This window comes from Palaemon carinicauda, chromosome 19 (assembly GCF_036898095.1).
Source record: "Palaemon carinicauda isolate YSFRI2023 chromosome 19, ASM3689809v2, whole genome shotgun sequence".
NCBI classification, from domain to species: Eukaryota; Metazoa; Arthropoda; class Malacostraca; order Decapoda; family Palaemonidae; genus Palaemon; species Palaemon carinicauda.
The window spans coordinates 12825546-12846118 of NC_090743.1; the positions used below are offsets into that span (position 1 = coordinate 12825546).

Below are 20573 nucleotides of genomic sequence, written 5' to 3' on the forward strand. Positions count from 1 at the left end.
TGATGCGACTCCCATGCAATCCTGGCTGGCGCTACCTCGCTAGGGGAAGCAACAGATTCCTCCGGAGTGCAGGGTTGTCCCAGTCATATGGGCGACACTAATACTCAACCGACCCCCAGAGAAAGTCTAACTGAGCAGTCGGAATGGCAAGGTTTCTTCCTTTTCAATTATGAACCTGAAAGGGAAGAATCCTTCTTTGCCACCTTCTTCCGTTGCCTGCTAAACCTCATCTACTATGAAGGCAACTACTCCCGACACTCCTCACAGGGAGAATCCTGCGTGCAAGGGTGATCCCTACATGGAGGGCAGAAGCAGTGAGGATTGGTCTCCACAGCAGACATGAAGGTGCTGCAACTGTGCCCTTCAACACTAGGACAAACTTGCATGGTTACCAATCCCATGGACAGGCACACCTGAAAAGAAAAAGAAAGAAATTTTTGCTTTTATGTCTGTTCTTCAATTGTATTGGTCTTGTGGTTTTTAATGGGAGGGCTGAAATGAAAAGTAATGATTTGCTACTAGTGCAGGTGTGAGTGGGGTGGCTGGTCTACACCCTGCTCCTTCCAGAGTGTAATTACATCTTGTAAAAAGCTTAACCGGTGGTTTTCAGAGTAATGGTTTGTATATAGTGTCGGAACAAATAAATTTCCAAATGAGTAGACCTATTACAGTATCCTCTTGTAATTTTCTAATTCTCTATTTTCAGATTCCAATGCTTGTGCCTGGCATCATCCATGTTGCAGAAACACTGGTAACCTGTATATCTGAGCTAGGAATCTCAGACACTGTACGCGTATTTGTGGTAAAGGGCAAGACAACAAAACCATTACTTACAGCAGTTATTAATATGCCTGTTGCAGAAGTCTTCATGGCATCCTAAAATCTATGTCAATGACAACTGTGATGCTGACAAGAAATTATGATCTCATGAAACTGGTGAGCATATGATATAGCAAAGTTGAATATAAAAACACTTACTATTTTAGATATAACAAAGTTACCATGTTACTTTTGTACAATGTATACTGTATATTTATATTAATGCAATAGGACAGAGCATTTAATTGAATGCACAAATTTTAAAGGAACAAACTGTTAATATTAAAATGTGATGGCAATTACACAATTGTAAGCACTAAATTAATATATTCTCTACACTTCTTACTATTTGGGTTTCAATTCCTTCCAAAGTAATATAAATTACAATCTTTAGGTAATTTTTCAACATGCAATGAGGTAACTGACAAAAAATTCAAATATTAGCATATATTCTTTAACATGTACATCATATGAATAAAAATAATAATGTGAAAAATCTTATATTAGGTTATAACAAAACATCACAGACTAAACATATAATTGCAATAACATCAATTCAGTTTTCAAACAGGAAATCATAATAAGCTTTAATGACTATTCACTTCTACATACTGTATTAACAAACTTAAATAAACTAATATACTTTTGACAACAGAACATGCTGTATTCACAAGTTTCAGTAGGCAGATAAGAACCATTTATAACAAATGGCAAGCACTATTAATTCAGGTCACTAAAATGGGTGATAGACTAACATTAATTATTCCTATATAATTCACAAAAGTGTAGTGACATGAGTGTGACCAAGTGCTTTACTGAAAGATTTATTCATAAGAAAACATTTTAGGCCTGCAATGTCCATGATTCATGGTAATAGCACAAAGTTCTAAGGCTCAGACAGTCCAATCAACACACACCTGCTTTCATATACTGTATATACAAATGTGTATACATATATATAGATTTTATATTCTGCGCAACTCCTGAACTAAATCTGGCCCAACATATTTTGTGTGTGTGACTTTATCTACATGTACTATTAGCATATATAGTCTCTAGGGTCAATATATTTATCAGATCTTTCTCTTTCTAATTCTACATGGTATTTTTAAGAGCTACGTTAGAAATATTTCCTAAAAAATATGTCTTACACGGTCAGGGTCTAGCAAAAAGCAAATCAAATTTTGTAGAATAAATTTGGTCTAAAAAAGTTTGTCATTGCCACACATGTGGTTAAGAGCTAATACCTCAGAGAGATAAAAATATGTACATCAGGGAGAAAGGCATTTCTTTCAGCCTTCATTAATTGCACCACACTGAATACTAATCACATCAATCAGGTTAAGTAATCTTGGAATATGTTCAATGTAAATGTTGTTGAAAATACAAATTACCTGATGGGTTACTATGTTGTCTTTTCATAATCTATTAGGAGTCAAATATAAAAGACCATTTATAAAAATGCTTAGAAGTAGTTAACATCGTCTGACTACAGAAAAAATTGGTAACAGTTAACTAATTCTAACCATTTCCGTCGGGATTCTCCTATCAACCTGTAAACGAGACACCCTGACCAGCTACCAGCTACCAGCAACTTGGAGCACTAATACGTGCTAATTCACTTAATATGTAATTCTCATGAATAGCAACCAACCTGTCAGACCATAAACTCTGGCGTTGAAGCTTAGAAGTTCATCATAAACCTTCAATAATCTGTGATGGATTACAAAAAGATGACCAGGCATTCTACAACAGTCACAAACCTAACACAGGCACACTTACAAGCCAAAATACACATACTTATGGAGACCAGACATGCACCAGACAAAAACACAGAGCAATTGATATGACAACTTCAAGCCAAGTGCTGAGGAATGGTCCACTCTTTCTATTAAAAGAGAGCAAGAAGGAAAAAGGGGGCTATGTTCTATAAAATAAATCTTTAGCTACTTTTAGAAAAATTATTTCTTCCATGAGATGACCTTAGTTAACTCATTTTCACAAATTGCCAGTGTGGATTTTAAATTGGTTATACTGTACTACCCAGATACAGGGCAAGACACTAAGCAATATTTCCCATACTAAAGGTAAATTAAGAAATTATAAACAACTGTACTTCCAAATTACAAATATACATAATCTAATAATGAATTATACACTTAATATTCACTTATGCTGTATATATTCAGAAAAATTCAAGGAGACATTAATAAAATACAATTAGGTACTGTACTAGTTACATTTCAAATTACATTTAAGCGTAAGTTAAAAAATATTCACAAATTTCTTAAACTTAATAATGGCTTTACAAGAAGATTAAGAGAAAAGTTGCAGAATTGAAGGAGTACGTAAGGGTAACACTTGCAAACTAAAATGCACTGATCCAAACCAACAGCAGAAAATACTGACAGTATAAAAGCTATACAAAAAGATACATGTAATTTATTTGCGCTCACAACACGCTGCAAGTCCCTCCTCCTAAAAAGTTCGGTTACTATCATACTACAGTATTATGTCTACCTCTATCTCTTTAAAGGTGACCGAATATCCAAGTTTGATAAAAAAATCTTTAATTAAATTTCCTAAATTTTCATTCCCACTTAATTATTTTCCATGTAATGTAGTTAACTTAAATTGTCAATCCAAGAATCTGAAATAAACTAGAAATTTATCAAAGCATATGTTTTCTACTGATTAATTAATTTCAATCTACTTTTTATCAAATGTTGGACTAAATTTTACCTTTAGAAACTACAGCAAGAAATGTCAATCCTTAAAATCTCTGGACGTCACCAATTCCAAAAGTTCTACATAGGCATTCATCTGACCACTCAATCATGACCTAACGACCTCCAGACTTTGAGTGAGAAATTAACCATTGAAGTGTTATATCGATGTTATCCTTCTCTTTGCATGATATCGAATAGCAACATATCTCTCGATCTTGAATCGCAGACAAATTCCTGGAATTATAAAATATATTTCAGAGGTGTAAAATTAAAGATAAATTGTACAGTAATGTCTTTCCCTCGGCAAATTAAGAAACTATTTCCAGACATGAAATTAAATATGAATTATTTCTTCTTAAATACAAACCAATGCCTTTCTTAAACTATTACATCATAACCTGAAGGGCAGACCATGTTGCTCTTCGAAGGAAACTAGGATAACCACTTGGGAATGACTCCCTCCTCTTCTTGCATTGTAACATGCTCTTAATAAACTGCTTGAATAATTTTCTTAATTCAAGTTTTTAGAGTAGAATAGCTTGCCTTTGATGCATAACAAACAACCCTTTAAGCATCCATATTTTTAGAAGTACTAAACAAAACAGTCACAAAAATTCCATGTTACTGGTATTGTATAAAATTCATACATTAATATCTTTCTTAAAATTTATTAACAATATATATAGCATTTTCGAAAATGATATCTACTAATTTTGGAAATATACTCTATCCATTTCATCAGCATTTAATTAGTATAGCAACTGGGGATAATTGGAATATAACTGTTCATTATCTTTCATTCATCACCTTAGTGAAATCAGTAATATGGAAAAATCAATGGGCTAGAGTACCAGAATGCATATTATTATGATTACAAAAGGTCCTCAACTTGCAAACATTCAGATACAGTACAAACACAAATCCAACTGAAATCATAAATTTCAGATATTGTATCAAAAGTTTGTATACTGTAATTAGATAAAGAAACACAGTAATAAAACAATATATGATTCAAAACAGTAAGCAAAACAACATTTGTAATAACCTGATATATATTTCATATGAACTGGGGCTACTGTATTTGTTGACTTTTGTAGCTGGAGTCACGTTAAGCCTAGCCTAGGCCAAAATTAAGAAAAAAAATTGACTTTCAAGCAGCTTCTTGAAACCCATAAGTTTGTAAGTTAAGGACCTTTATTATCATTATCCTCATTATTATTATTATTATTATTATTATTATTATAACTAGCCGAGCTACAACTCTGGTTGGAAAAGCAGACTGCTACAAAACCAAGGGCTCCAATGTGGAAAGTAGCCCATTGAGGGAAGAAAATGCCAAATAAAGTAAGTTTAAGTAATGAATAAAAGCTACAAAATATTTCTAGATCAGTAACAACGTTGAAATACATCACTCGTATAAAAGCTACAGTAAAGAATGAGACTTATGTCAACCTGTTCAACAAAATTGAATTTATAAAAAAAAGTTTGAACTAAATAAGTTCCACTGATTCCTTGGCCGGATTAGGTAAATTATTCTTTAATTTGGTCCCAGCTGGACTAAATCTGCAAGAATATGTTGTGGTATTGTGCCTTATGATAGGAGAAGACATGACTTAGATCAACTAAAGAAGTTCCACCGATTCCTTGGCCAGATTAGGTAAATTATTCTTTAATTTGGTCCCAGATGGACTAAATCTGTAAGAATATGTTGTGGTATTGTGCCTTATGATAGTAGAAGACATGACTGTTATAAATAACTGCATACCTAGTACTATGTACAGGATGGTACAGTCTGGAAGATCTGAATTATGAAAAATCTTTTGCAGATCAGGAATAAGGAATTTAATAGACCGCAGGTTTCTATTCAACAAATTAAGATGAAAGTCAGTAGCTGAAGAACAGACAGAACAATACTCAAAGTATGGTAGAATAAAAAAAATTTCTTCAGGGCTTTCTCAATTGGACTACTTTTTGTGCAATAGAAGAAACAACAGACCGAATGTGATTCTCAAAATTAGATTCAAAATAAAAAACCACACCTCAAATTTTAAATTAATTGTATATAGTTAAAGAGACACTGTCAATGCAAAGATCTTAAATGTTGAGGTGCCACTATCCTTTACCTACTGTACTTGCATTCATACTTAGTTTTGTTAGTTTTTTCATATTTTTGAAGTTGGCTACCCCCCAAAATTGGGGGATGTGCCTTGGAATATAGATAGATAGTAATTTGCACCATACACTAATTTTAGCTATAACTCTATTAAGGAATTCAGCAACCAAAAGTGTACATTTAGGAGTTAGGATTGATGCGAAAAAAGTAGCATCATCTGCATAAGCAACAAAGTAGTTTTCTAAGCCAAACCACATATACGTATATAGCCTAGTATGAAAAGTAATGGACCGAGAACATTATCTTGAAGAACACCAGATATTGCATTCCAAAAGTCACTAAGGTGCCCATCAATACTCTCTGCAATCTATTACTTAAAAATTCAATAATATTAAGAAAACACCCACCGACTCCCATCTGTTAAAAGTTTGAAAACAAGTGCCTCATCATTAACCAAGTCAAAAGCACCACTAAATCTAGACCAATCATGTGCAATCCCTGACAACAATCAAGGGATTTCTGTACAACATTAAAAATTGTAAAAAGGTCATCACATGTTCCAAACTGCAAATTAGAGAAAAGATGACCACATTCAGAATACCTATTTAAGACGTTTTGCCAAAACATTCATAAACTTTAAATAACATGAGTTACGCAAATTGGGTGGTAATTGGTAGGATTAGAGCTACAATAACCACATTATTATTATTTTTATTACTTGCTAAGCTACAACCCTAGTTGGAAAAGCAGGATGCTATAAGCCCAAGGGTTCTAACAGGGAAAAATAGTTCAGTGATGAAAGGAGATAAACTACTTAAGAAATAATGATCATAAAATATTTTAAAAACAGTAACAACATTAAAATAGATCTGTATTTGCTGAGCTAAAATACGAGTCAGAAAAGCAGGATGCTATAAGCTCAAGGGTTCTAACAGGGAAAAATAGTTCAGTGATGAAAGGAGATAAACTACTTAAGAAATAATGATCATAAAATATTTTAAAAACAGTAACAACATTAAAATAGATCTGTATTTGCTAAGCTAAAATCCCAGTCGGAAAAGCAGGATGCTATAAGCCCAAGGGCTTATGTGCTGCTATTGGATTCATCCCTTCACAAAGTTTGAAATTTTCTATCGAGATGTGTTTTAAGAACATTAAATATTCAGTCATCAACATGATAGTTTATTTTGAATTTTAACAAAAATTCAACATGTAATTCAAACAAAGTTGAAAAGCATTCCTCTCATAGGCCCGGCCAAAGGAGTTTAGAGAGATTTTATCTAACATACTTTAATAATTTTATACAGTACTATCACATGGACTTTTCATTTAATTATCCCTACTATATAAATTCACTAACCAGATCACTTGACATGATTTTCTTAGGTCTCATAGGGCTGCCCAAAAGGGTTAGTCTTAGTAAATTTATGGGCTTTTGGGCCATATGAATGGGGAGGCCATTCATACCGAGGCTATAGTGTAATGGTCAAGAGGTTGGATAGTAAGACGGAAGAAAGAAAACAAGAAAAAAATAGATGATTATAAAGTGAGTGCAGTTTGGAGCTAAAGAAAGACTTTTTATCAATGATATGCACTGTATAAGGTGCCCTAATATTACTAACCACACCAACAGGGAATAAGAGCTCTGAATTGAAAACTGGCAAGCATAAAAATAATACAGCCCCTGCCCAAAATTAAGTTTTTCTTACGTCAAAACCCCTCGTTTGATTGTAAGGGCTGTCCTACATTGGGAGCATGAGTTGTTAGTTATGAGAGTTAGTATGTCATAGAATGGTATTAAATAAATGTAGCATTTTTTTTTTTTTTTTTTTTTTGTGAAGAACACCCCAATATCAGATAGTTTTGACTATTTAATATTTTTTATCATGAGATTCATTATTCCATAATGCCTGCCATTAGCTAGATATGTTGGGTTATGGAGATAATTCAAAATCACTTACAGAAACAGGTATTTTGATAGGTAAAATATTATAAATAGTTGGTTTATATGAATCCTCATTTAACTTAATATTTGTAAATGTAAAGATCCAACATATTTCAAAATATATAATTTGTGTAATTTAACTTTTGAATGAAAGTATTTTATGAGCGATTACTTAAAAGGGATTATAAAGCACTTCCCATAACAGATTTAAAATTTTTTTATGCAGATTGATTTTAATACTGTTATTTTGACTTCTGACCATATTACAAACAGTTCTGCTAGGAAAATAGATGCATCATTAGGTGACAAAACTTTTCTATTTCACTAAAAAATTATATCATTAAACAGAAAATCCTACATGGGGCATCTATTTGAATCAATTCACATGAGTAATTTAGTATGATATAATTAGGGGGAAGTTATAGTGCTGCAGGAGGTGTTGTAACATTTATTGACTAAGTTTTTAGCCAGTATCATTCTGGAGGGCTATTTACAAATACTAAAGCTCATGGTCAGCAAATCCTGATAAAGAAAGAATGTTTACCACTCAATTTGTAAGGATTTACTTGTTTATATGGGTATGTCCCCTTCTTAATCTTAAATTACTTCATCACTTTTTCATTAAAATTTAAAGGTTAGGGACCCATATTTTCAGTAATAGCCTTATTTTTCTTACTGCTGGGAAGAAAGAAGGATATCCCTCTCTTGCTATCCTAATAAAATATAACTCTATCCATTTGACATGACTAGTCAATGGGGAGGAGGGGGTTATGTATAGTATATGAACATTAGATGAATCTAAAAATAATAAACCAGTTTTATAAAAATTCTGTTCATGAAAATACCCTGTTGTTCATAATCTTGCTTCCCTTACACTAATGGAAGGGGTCACTGAAGGAAAGTGATAATTAAATGTTAAGTCGTTAAATAATAAAGTTGTTTAGCACCTGACACTCAACTCTTGGCCTAGCACCATGGTAACCAATGATCACCAAATAAGCTGTATTATTATAACTTGAGGCCCCAGATTGTGTTCCAAATTCCAATACCAAAATATACACTAAAAAATTACTCAACAGGGTATTTTCACAAAAAAAAAAAAAAAAAAAAAAACTAATACTGTGACTATTAAACTTATACAAATGAAAATTCTCATTAAACCCCATCCCCCACTGCTTCTACAGCACCTAAAACCTATCAATTTTCATAGAAAAACCATGTTTCTCTAGGATAATGCTTAGCAAACACTGACTTGGTAGGTCGATAAGCTGCTGCCAAGACTACCTCTATAATAGGATTTCCACAATAAGAAATGTAGCTGCATCTCTATGATGAAATTTTCCTTCCAAGCATGTCATCTCACTTGGATTGAATTAGCTGAGCTTCTGCAATTAAACTTCCAACAAGAAATGATATACTATTTTTTGAAAGGGGACGATTTGACATCCTAACCCCAAAGAAACTAGAAACCTCCCCCTTACATATTTAGTCTTGTTCAAATATCACTTACTTGTGATATCTCCCAACTGCAAATGATTTATGTCTCTTGACATTCTGTTTTGTGATGCCCATGCAATTTGTCCAGAAAATAAGATTTTTTCACGTTCTTTCTACTCCCTTTATACTTAATATAAGACCTTTGATTACTACCATATATAGACCTGATACAGACCTCCCACCAAATGAAGAGTTTCTTTTCCTTCAAAGTGATTTTTTGCTAGATATGATTTTTTTCATAATGGTAAAAAAATAAGCCCTATAAACCAAGGGAAAAAAAGAAAAAATGAAACAAAAATTGAAAAAAATTGTGTTGTTTCATTGTTCTATAATGTCTTCCTAAGTTATATAACATATTGCAATGCTATAGCTTTAAAATTAAGGGAGAAGATAGACTTTGAAGGCCAAAGTATAGTTTTGAGATATGACTGTTCAGAAGTATTTCTATGGTTTTTACTAAGACAATATTGATAAACCATGATTATCATGAATTTTATATTCCTTTTTGGTAATTCACTAAAAATATGTTACTTATCATAATTTAATCATAAAAGAAGATCCCTTTGCCCAATGAAAACCCTTAAATATTACATTCTAGATTCTAATAAATCCTTCTAATAACTGGATTTTTTTCAGTATCCAAAGATCTAAACATATTCGCAATAACACCCGTAGTGAGACTTATCTAAAGTGGTTGATCATGGGGGCCTACTTCAGCAAGCAGCGGGATACTAAAATCCAAGCTACCAGATTGATCTTTTATATTGGAATCTGATGGTTGTACGTAAAGAACAAAATTGATAACAGAAATTTGAAGGTTTCAAACTGGAAGGACCTGAAGTAACTTTTAAAAGAGTGCCAGGCTCATATATAGGCGATCAAATCAGTCAGCGCTGAGCACTATCAGAAACGTTACTGACTTGTGCACTTAAACCACTAGGCAAAACTTGAGGAGCTAACCAATGGTTTGAAGCCGAGTAGGTTAGGCTAAGATCACTGCCTTTGACTCAGGACTCGCTGGTCTTCTTAGATTTACCAAATGAAGCAAAAGAGTTCATCAGGTTCTTTACCATCAAACCCTGAAAGCTTATAACAACTGAAAAGGCATTATCATCATCCCAACTATAATTACCATATTCTTCTCAGGATTTTCCAGAGCTCACAGCAATTTCCTTTTACACTTGGAACTCATAACATGCTACCACCTGAACATATGTCTCCATACGAGGAATGTTATAAGTAGTACATTCTACACTACCATTATTTGTCACAATATTGCCCCTGTCATGAGACAAATTGAGTGAGGATCATACTGGCACAGAAATAACTACCTACAGCAACTCTCAAAGGAATTGCTAACAATTCCACAAGACCGCGTACCTTACAATAACCAATAACCTATGATACACTACAATTGAGAGGGAGAAAATAACAAAATCACCCCACGCGAAGCAACAAGAGGACTGAAAAGATAAACAGCTGCAGAATACTCATGCCGAGGTTATTGCTATTAACTGTCAGATTATCTAAATACTGAACTAGAAACCTAAGCTGATTAAAATATAAGAAAATAAAAAATCTTTAGTTTTAAAGTAACCATCAATAGAAAATTACACTTCAGGAGAAGCATTATGAACATCATGAAAGTTTTATAAAAACAATTCTTGTTACACATCTATTAAAGACATGATAATTGCAATGCTGACCAATATTTAATGCAAAAAGAAATACTAACAACTTAAATTTAGGCATGTCACCACTGTACTCGTCTATTATATATGTTTAATACAATACCCAATTTTCTATATGGTACAGGTAATTAGGACAATACTATACATTGTCATACTTGCAAATTATCATTGAATTCCTACTAATAAAAGCACCCATGGTAATAAAACATTAAAAAGATACTTACATTCTTTCAATTAGACCCTTTTCATCAAGTGCATTCGGCAAGTCCCTCTTGTTACCTAAAACTAAAACTGGAATACCAGCTAGCTGTGGTTTATCTAACAAGTTATGAAGCTCATTCCGTGATGCCTCTATCTTTTCTGGATCAGCTGCATCAACCATATATCTGCAAAAAGAATTTCTTCAGTCATTCCAAAGACAACAGGATACATCAAATTCATCCTTATTGTTAATAGCTATCTTATCTTTTTGTAAGTAACAACCCTATAAAATTACTGTAGTTACTTAACCTTGCTGAAAAGATATGAATAACCAATCTTTCAAATTAACTGATCTAACTGAATAAAGATGTTCCTTCAAATAAATGGTTTACATTTTGGTGGAAGAATAATGTGAATGGAAAAATTAATAAGTTCAATCTTATGCTCTTTCTAAACCAACAATTATATATAGACCTCTTTACCTAAATAGCTAAAATTATATTAATTACAGGGTATATTCTGAATTATTAAAATTTCCAAAAGGATAAACTAGTAAAAAAGGTTAAAATACACTATAGGAACCAAATATACTTTCAAGTTACCGTATAAAAAAAAAATGAAAAATAATTTTCTTTAAAAAGGAATTTGTATTTTACCTTGCCATACAAACCTGACTCTTTTAAAATAGAGAACACATCTTCAGCAAAGCTGGAACGGACATTGAATTTGTTAAAGTAGTTAATGATAGATAGATGGATTAGTAATCACCCCCATACCTGTTGGAAGTTCTTCACTTTTGATCTTTGGCCCACATGGTTGAGGTGGGAAGTTTAACTTTAAATGAATCTGGTTTGCATAGCTAGGAAACATCACAAATTTTTAGTAATTTGTATTTTTCCTAACATACTTACCGAGAACTACTTTCTTAAGAGGTACCTGGAATCTCCTCTCAACCGACCAGAGTTTTGTGTAGTTTACCCTACTTCCGTTTTACTGTGAGGACTACCCCAGGTGGAGGGATACGTGCCCTGAGGCTAGTCCCAAGCCAGGTCGCGCGGTAGCTTGGGTCTCGACCCTCAGTAAGTTCTTGGAAGTTAAAAATTAACTAAGGGTCAGAAGGGCACTCGGGGAAGGAAGGGAGGGCCATTACCCGAAAGTAGTTCTCGGTAAGTATGTTAGGAAAAATACAAATTACTAAAAATTTGTGATTTGTTCCAACACAGAGACTTACCTCGAACTACTTTCTTAGGAGACTTACACTTTAGGAGGTGGGAGTGTCTACCTGACCTAGACCCAACTAAGCAGAACGGCTGTGAACCTAGATAGGAGACTAGGTTCCAAAGGTTGACAGAAAACAAACCGTAAGAAAACTAAACAAAGAGCTCACACTAGTGTCTAAGTACTCACCCTTCAAAAATTTCTTGCTGTTGTGTCCAGTGATGAAACTGTGAATCCATGTCTTGTTCAGTCTCTACTTGGTCAAATCTCCGGGGAAAGGAGAGAAAAGAGAAGACAAGGGGAAAAGGGAAAACGAACCAGTGTCTTTTTGGTCTTGATAACCGCGATTATACCTGGGGCTTTGGCCGTTAAATCGCTTGTAGCGCGGAGATGACTGTCCCTATAAAGAACCCGTCTAGAGACTTCCTCGAACATTCCTTGAGGTAGTGGGCTGTGAAAATAGATTGGTTCGACCAGGTGCCTGCCCTGAGGATCTGCGCTACTGCCATGTTCCTCTCAAAGGCAAGAGAGGTACTTATACCTCTAATGTCATGTGGTCTGGGCTTACCTGGAAGGGGAAGACCGGCACTACTATAGGCCTTGATGGTCACCTGTCGAAGCCAAAAGGAGAGGGTATTCTTAGAGATCGGCTTTCTCACTGTGCCCGTGGAGACGAAGAGGTTCTTGATACCAGGTCGGAAACTAGCAGTCCTCTCCAGATATTTCCTTAAGGCCCTGACTGGACACAACTTCAAATCTTCTGGATTGCTGGGACAGTGAACCCTTCGAATCTCGGATCCCAGACAGCTGGATTTTGTGTCTTAGCTACAAACGTAGCAACGAACTTAAAGGAGACCTCTCGCCAACCTCTTGTGTGCGAGACTTCGTAGGACAAACCATGGATCTCGCCCACCCTCTTAGCTGAAGCCAAGGCCAACAGGAAGACGTCTTGAGCGTGAGATTTCTATCTACAATGTCCTTCAAAGGTTCAAAAGGTGGCTCGCTCAGCATTTTCAGAACTCTAGCTACATCCCATTGTGGCACCCTGGAGGCATGAGGAGGACAGGTTTGCTCAAAGCTCCTGATAAGCATAGATATGTGCCTAGAGGAACCCAGATCAATGCCTTTCAAGAGGAAAACTTGGCCTAACGCTGCACGGACTCCCTTGATGGCTGGAATTGACATGCCCACCACGTCCCTGAGATGCAAGAGGAAATCCGCAATGTCCGGAATCGAGGGTCCTAAGGGCTTGATGTTTCTGGAAGTGCACCATTTCGTGAAAGTGGCCCATTTTGCCTGGTACACCGCTGCCGATGAGTGCCTCAGATAACGAGACATTCTTTCAGCTGTTCCTGCCGAATAACCTTCTTTCCTCAGGAGCCGCTGGATAACCTCCACGCGTGAAGGCGCAGAGATCGTGGATTGTCGTGGAACCTTCGGAAGTGTGGTTGCCTTAGGAGATCTGGTCTGTCTGGCAGAGACCACGGGGGAAGGCACGCTAGCTCTTTTAGATCCGCGAACCATTCCCTCTCCGGCCACCAAGGCGCTACCAAAGTCATCCTTAGATTGAGAGCCGTTTTTACTCTGTTGAGCACTTGCCTGATCAGTGTGAAGGGAGGGAAGGCATATACGTCGAGATTGTCCCACCTGTGTTGAAAGGCGTCTTCCAATGCCGCCTTTGGGTCTGGGACAGGAGAGCAGAATACGGGGAGTTGTGCGTTCAGTCTGGTCGTGAAGAGGTCCATCACCGGTGAACCCCACTTTTGGATGACGAGACTTGCTACCTCTGGATGAAGGGACCATTCGGTCCCTACCACCTGGTCCATTTTGCTGAGTCCGTCGGCTAGGACATTCCTCTTTCCCGGAATGAACCTTGCTGTTATTACGACTTGTTACGACTCGGCCCACTCCAGAATCTCCGTGAGATCGCACAACTCCTTCAATTTTAGACCGCCTTGCTTCTTTATGTAGGCTACTACTGTGGCGTTGTCGCACATTAACGCCACTGCGTTTCCCCTTAGAAGGCCGACGAACTGAAGGCACGCTTTTTGAACGGCCTTCATCTCCAGGACGTTGATATGCTGCGTCTTTTCCACCTCCATCCAAGAGCCCCTTGCTGACTCCCCGCGAAGGTGAGCTCCCCATCCTTCCTTGGAGGCGTCCGTGAAGAGGAGCATCTCCGGGGGCTCCCCTGCGAAGGGAATCCCCTTGAGGGTGTTTGCTCGGTCTCTCCACCACTCCAAGGATTGCCTCGTCCCTGGAAGAACAGGAATTATTTCGTAGGACGACCCTACCTGGTTCCAGAGCCCCTTCAGGTTCCATTGGATGGCCCTGAGTTTCATCCTCCCTTGGGGAACCAGCTTCTCCAAGGAAACTAAATGGCCTATCTATCTCTGCCAATCCTTCGCTCTCCTGGGCTGACCTGATAGGAAGGGACGGAGGATCTGGTCCAGGTTGTTCAGCCTTTCCTCTGATGGGAAGACTCTCACTAGTCGGGAGTCTGGAACCATCCCCAAGTACGTCCTCCTGGTGAGGGAGATAGGTGTGACTTCTCCAGGTTGATGGTGATACCCAGAACCTTGCAGAATTGCAGTAGCTTCGCACCTTGTTCCTACAAAACTGCCTCTGAGGAAGAAAGGAGTAACCAGTCGTCCAGGTAGCGAATCAGACGAATTCCCCGTTCGTGAGCCCATATGGAGACAGTCATGAAGATTCTTGTGAAGATTTGAGGTGCTGTCGACAGGCCGAAGCAAAGAGTCTTGAATTGCAAGATCTGGGTTTCCCAATTCACCCAAAGGTACTTTCTGCTGGAGGGGTGAATGGGGATCTGGAAATAGGCGTCCTTGAGATCTATGGTAATCATGAAGTCTCCTTCCCTCAAGGACTCCAGGACCAACTTCTTGAAGCTGGTCTTGCACACAAACTTGTTGAGGGCTGACTGATCTATGACTGGTCTCCAACCTCCCGTCGCTTTCTCCACCAGGAAGAGACGGCTGTAGAAACCTGGACCCGGTTGTAGCACCGTTTCCATCGCCCCTTTCGTTAACATAGTGGAGACTACTACTTGTAAGACCTCCCTCTTCAAGGGGTCCCTGAGGTGGAGGATCTGCCAGGAACGGGAGCCTGTACCCCTCTTTTAACACTGTTACCGTCAAGGGTTCCGCTCCGTGATTCTTCCATGCTTGCCAAAATCGTTTGAGGCATCCCCCTACCTGAGGCTTGGGCAGGAGTGGTGAGCCTCTCACCCTACCTCCTTCTAGAGGAGTGACCTGACTGGCCTCTCCTGGAAGCTGAGTGGGCTGTTCTATAGGAGGCTGGGCCTGTGGAATCGCCCCTGAGGGAGGGCTGCGAAGGCTGAGACCACAGGGAAGCCGGGGCCTCTCTCCTCACCTGGTTAGTGGGGGCTCGAGACGTCGACGGTCCATCCGGAGAAGGCCTTCTGTAAGTGGGCCTCCTCATGGTATGAGGTCTGGGAGTGTTCACTTCCTTCCGTTTCATCAGTTTCTCCCCCACTTCCTCTGTCTGCTTCAGGGGAAAGAGTCCGTCATCCCACACAGAAAGGTTCCTCAAGGTCCTCGCCTCCCTGTCCGGCATACGCCTGGACAATTTATTTAAGACTGTGTCCCTTCGTCGCAGAACCCAGTTGGTGGATAACGCTAGGGACTGAAAAGTTAGGAACTTCAAGGCCCGCCCTCCGGAGCTGATAAGTTCCTTTAACAGTGCTTGGTTGGACGGCACTGCAGAGTCGGTGGAAGCCTCGATGCCTACTAGTGTCGAGGCCCACCAGTCTAACCATGAGGCAACGTTGACGAGATCTTTGGACATCTCGTCTATCATCGTCGCCTCCGATGGAGAAAAACAGATAGGAGCTGAGGAAGCCCTGTCTTCCGAAGTTCCCTGACCTAAAACTTCCAAGGAGTCTTCCAATTTGCTGGCTCCTTGTGGCTGTCCTTCCATCCAATAGTATTTACTTTGGGACTTCAACCCCTGGAGTAACTTAGAGGACCCCTGAACCTTGGAACCTTCAGCATTTCGTGCCACAACCTTGTCTATGTAAGCACGGCCAAGCCTCACATCTCTGGCTACAGGTAGGGCTAAGGAGGGCTTCTGTTGGACGGGCTCCTCCATTAGTCTATTAAGGCTAGACCGCCAGGCATCCTCGTCCGTAGGAAGTTGTTCCTCGATCCTGTGGTGATGGCGAATCAGACCAATAACCCTCCTATAAGCGGAGTCCTCCGCTGGCGCGACTTCAGTGTCGCCGTCCGCGCCCTCCGTCCGAGGTTGAGGAACCGTACTGACGGGGGCGTCCGCGCCCTCCGTCCGAGGTTGAGGAACCGTACTGACGGGGGCCTCCGCACCAGGTTGTGGTCCGAGGATGGGCATTGAGGAGGGCGCGGGAACCTCCGTCCTCCGTTTTCCTTTCTTCAAAGGGGGCGAGGCTTCCGTGGATTTGCCCGACAGAGGAAGCCGTCCATCTATATCGCTCGGCTGAGCCAACTAGACGAGTCTGCCCATCCGAAAAGGCAACTCCCTCCGCTGGGCAGGTAGAGAAGCCTGTTTCGCGGCCTTACGCCTGTCCGAAGAGCTCCTTGGGTCTTTGTGAGGGTCAACTCTATGGCTGGTGGAGGCCCTTCTAGGAGGACTCTCTCCGGGAAGCCAACCCGCAGTGCTCGGGAGAGTAGTAAAGTCCGCGAGCTCATGCGGGGGACGAGGACCCATTGCTCCTTCGGTGAATTACTCCTGGTTTTCTTCTTCGGGGACCTTGACCGCTTCCTCCCATGCCGTGACCTCGAGGGGAGCGCCGTCTCCTGGATTTGTCCCTCCTTCGACGGTGTCTTCTCCACGCTTCCTCCTCTGACGACAATGATGAGCATACCTCCGAGGACTCTGACGACTCCTCGTAACAGTTCCGAGAGACGGGCGCGTCCGCTTTCACCATTTTCTGGGTACCAGATGTCGAAGGCTGAAGGAAGACGTCGGGAACCGCTGATAGAGGGGCTGGGAGAGAGATCGGACGATCAATATTCTAAAACCAGGACCCAAGGCCGTCCTCTCCCCTCAAAGGTGACCTACTGTACAGGGAGTTCTCAGGGGGCCCCCTTCCGAAGGGATCTTCTAACGGCGAATCTTCTTTTCCTGGGGCTCCTTCAGCTGCGGAGGCACCTGAAACATAAATCCACGAAGCTGGTGAAGATACAGGGACATCTTTATTCCACATAGGGTCGTCCGAAGAGACGTGCCCCCCATGCACAAGGGCATCGTCTTGCGGACCCCCACAAATTAAACTTTCAGGCCTCCCACAGGATCAGCTACCCCAGAATCCCGAAGACACGACTCCTGGGGAAGAACCATTGGTTTCTTCCCCGCAACGGACTTCCCTCGTCCCCTACTCTGGGTAGGGGATGAAGAAGGGACCCTGTCAGACTTCTCTCCTGTAGACGTCGCGGTCGAAGAAATGCTGGACTTCCTGGGCGAGCGTTTAGAAGACGACTTCTTCGTTCCAAACCTCACCCACTGCACTTCGGTCCACGACACACACTCCAGACACGTGTCCGAAGGAGAGCTAACTCTACCCCTGCACGAAGAGCAAAGGGAGTGCGGGTCCACCTCAGGCTTAGACAAGAAGGCGCCACACGATTTTCCAGCCTTAGGCCCAGGACAACGGCGATGATGCTCCATACTGCACTAACACAATACTGCAAGACACAGGAATGCAGCGGGAAAGAATAATAAGGGCAAGAGAACACTTTAAAAACACAAGGGAAAGCACAACGGAAAACAAGCGGACACGCGAGAGCACAAGGGAAAGTATAGCGGGCCACGCGGGAACCACGTGGGACACACGAGTCGGGGACACAAAGGGTCGCACTGAGACAAGGAGAGGGTCGAGATGATATCACGACACGACCAGAGAACTTACTGAGGGTCGAGACCCAAGCAAACACGCGACCTAGCCCGGGACTAGCCTCAGGGCACGTATCCTTCCGCCTGGGGTAGTCCTCACAGTAAAACGAAAGTAGGGTAAACTACACAAAACTCTGGTCGGTTGAGAGGAGATTCCAGGTACCTCCTAACAAAGTAGTTCGAGGTAAGTCTCTGTGTTGGAACAAATGCAAATTACTTATAAAATTTGATATGTGCTCCTACACATATACATACCTTTCATCCTTTAAAACTGTCTTACTGTTTGGTGGTTTGAAAGGTACCCTAGAACAGAAATGGTTGTTTCTCTTCCCAGGATGTGTCAATGTGCTAGGCACCATATGGGAACAAAGGTGATGACTCCAACCACTTCTTTATCTGTCTGTCTATCAAATAATACAATAGGCTGATAGAACATAATCTATCTATAAAGATTGGCACGTGTTCAAAGGACTAATCCATTCCTCAAAAAGGTGATAGCAGTCTGGAATACTATACAGTACATGGTGTAAGATCATCAACAGGTTGACATCTAATCCACATACTTCACCTCGTCTAGGGAGTATGGGGGAGATACCTCTATAGATTCTAAAGAATGAGGCTCAGAAGTGTAGCTGACTAGCATCAAGTCAGATCCACCAAGTAATGCTTCAACCGCTTTGTCCCAAAGAGAGGGGGCAGAAAAATGAAAAAAGTCAGTAATCTACCTTTCATTCCCAACTTACATCTATGAATTACCATAAACAAGATGCATCTTATCCCATGTGGGACCTAACCTTACTACACCATTACTTGAGCAGCCACCACAGGATCAAGCAGAAGGGTGTCGAGGGACTTGCGGGTATAATACCACATGTAGAAACCAGTGAAGGTAGTCTGGCATTACGAGATTACCCAGCCTTCATCATCTGGCCGATTGAAAGATTCCTCTTAAAAGGTCAGGGTGGGGTCTATACCCCTAACATTGTGAGCTCTGGTCCTAGTTTGTACCTTGACCTTCTAAGAGCTCAAGGCTTACGTTCTACGGATAACCTCACAAAGCCAGAAAGATCGTGTTCATTGACACCTTTTTCTTGATCCTGCCCGTGCTAAGGAAGAGTTACTGACACTCGGGCCCGAGATGTCGGATCCTTTTCCATTAGCGCCACAGCCCTCACACCACACAAAAGCATTACCTCTTGATCACCACTCGACTCTTCCCTTAGAAAGGAGATGGAGAAGGTCTCGAACCTGGGACTGTGTACCAAAGTACCTGGTTTTTAGGTCATGAACCCTGGCACAAAACTAAAGGAAAGCTCCTTCCACCACTCGGCATGGGTAACTAAGTATGAAACAGTGCAACTGGCCTACTCCCTTCATTAATGCTAAGGCTAACAAAGACTATCTTGAGAGTTATATCCCAGTCTGATGACCTTGTCAATGGCTTGAAATGAGTTTGTGTTAAGCACCTTGAGAACAAGGGTCATGTTCTACTCCAGGGGATTTAGGTCCTGGCAGTGGGCAAGACTGCTTCAAGCTCCTCATGCGCATTAAAAACTCTCACAAGCAGAAGTCCATACCCTTCAATCAAAAGACCATGCTCAAGGCTGAGCAGTAGCCTTTGACAGCTGCAACAGAAAGGCACTTCTCTTGGTAAAAGAAAAGGAAATTTGCAACCTGCACTCTTGATGCTCCTACATGAAAAGCCTATCAATCTATATACCAAGGCACTTCCCCAAGTTTTGGGGGGTAGCCGACATCAAACAAATGAAAAAAAGGAACCTTTCCTCTCTACGTCCCTCCCAGCCTGATGAGGAACTCAACTGAGTTCGGCTGGTACTACTATTGATACAAATCTTGAGCTCTGTATATAGATTGGCCTGCCATCACCTGTCCCCCTCTAAGTTCTGCCTGCAATCAAAAGCAACGAGACAAAACCGTTGTGCGTGTCACCTCGCTAAGTCTTGTGGATAGTCTTCCAGTTTTGCCTAAAGTATATCCCTAACAAAGAGCTCAAGGTATCATTAGGAAAAATATAAATTACTTTCAAATTTGCCATTTACAGTATTATACTGTACAGTATATAAAACCTTAAAACATGACAATAGATTTCGTTAGCTCAGACAGACAAATTTAAGCAGAAATTATTGCATTCTAAAAAATCATGACTTGTATTGTTAGAAATTAACAAGTATTTTTTTTACTTATTATGAATACATCGTATGTTGTGCGATAACTTTTGTGTTATGTGACGTCTTACCTTGTAATGAAGCTCTGTTAATACGTAAAATTACTGGAGAAAAGTCTTACGAACTAAAATACCATGATATAAAGCATGTGAAAAAAACGTAGCACAGTACAGTTAGTTACCTGGCGTGTTAGTCAAAAGCAGGCAGGCAATGGTCAGCGAGTTGGTAGGCTATGAGTTAGTCCCATCCTAGGGCAGGAAGCATTCTTAG

The 20573-nt window shown here is 40.1% G+C and overlaps 2 protein-coding genes across 2 annotated transcripts in view; one reads left to right on the forward strand and one right to left on the reverse strand.

Moving 5' to 3' along the window:
• The window catches only part of BBS1 (Bardet-Biedl syndrome 1), a 63454-nt gene extending 62289 nt beyond the window's left edge, over positions 1–1165 (forward strand). The window contains exon 12 of the mRNA XM_068393164.1: positions 707–1165. Coding sequence (XP_068249265.1) covers positions 707–880 — 174 coding nt within the window. The 3' untranslated portion in view covers positions 881–1165. The remainder of the gene's footprint in view (positions 1–706) is intronic.
• An 86-nt stretch (positions 1166–1251) lies between these two features.
• Arl8 (ADP-ribosylation factor-like protein 8) overlaps positions 1252–20573 on the reverse strand; it is a 28992-nt gene continuing 9670 nt past the window's right edge. The window contains exons 3-4 of the mRNA XM_068393166.1: positions 11019–11180; positions 1252–3782 (exon numbers count right to left, since the gene is read on the reverse strand). Coding sequence (XP_068249267.1) covers positions 3662–3782; positions 11019–11180 — 283 coding nt within the window. The 3' untranslated portion in view covers positions 1252–3661. The remainder of the gene's footprint in view (positions 3783–11018; positions 11181–20573) is intronic.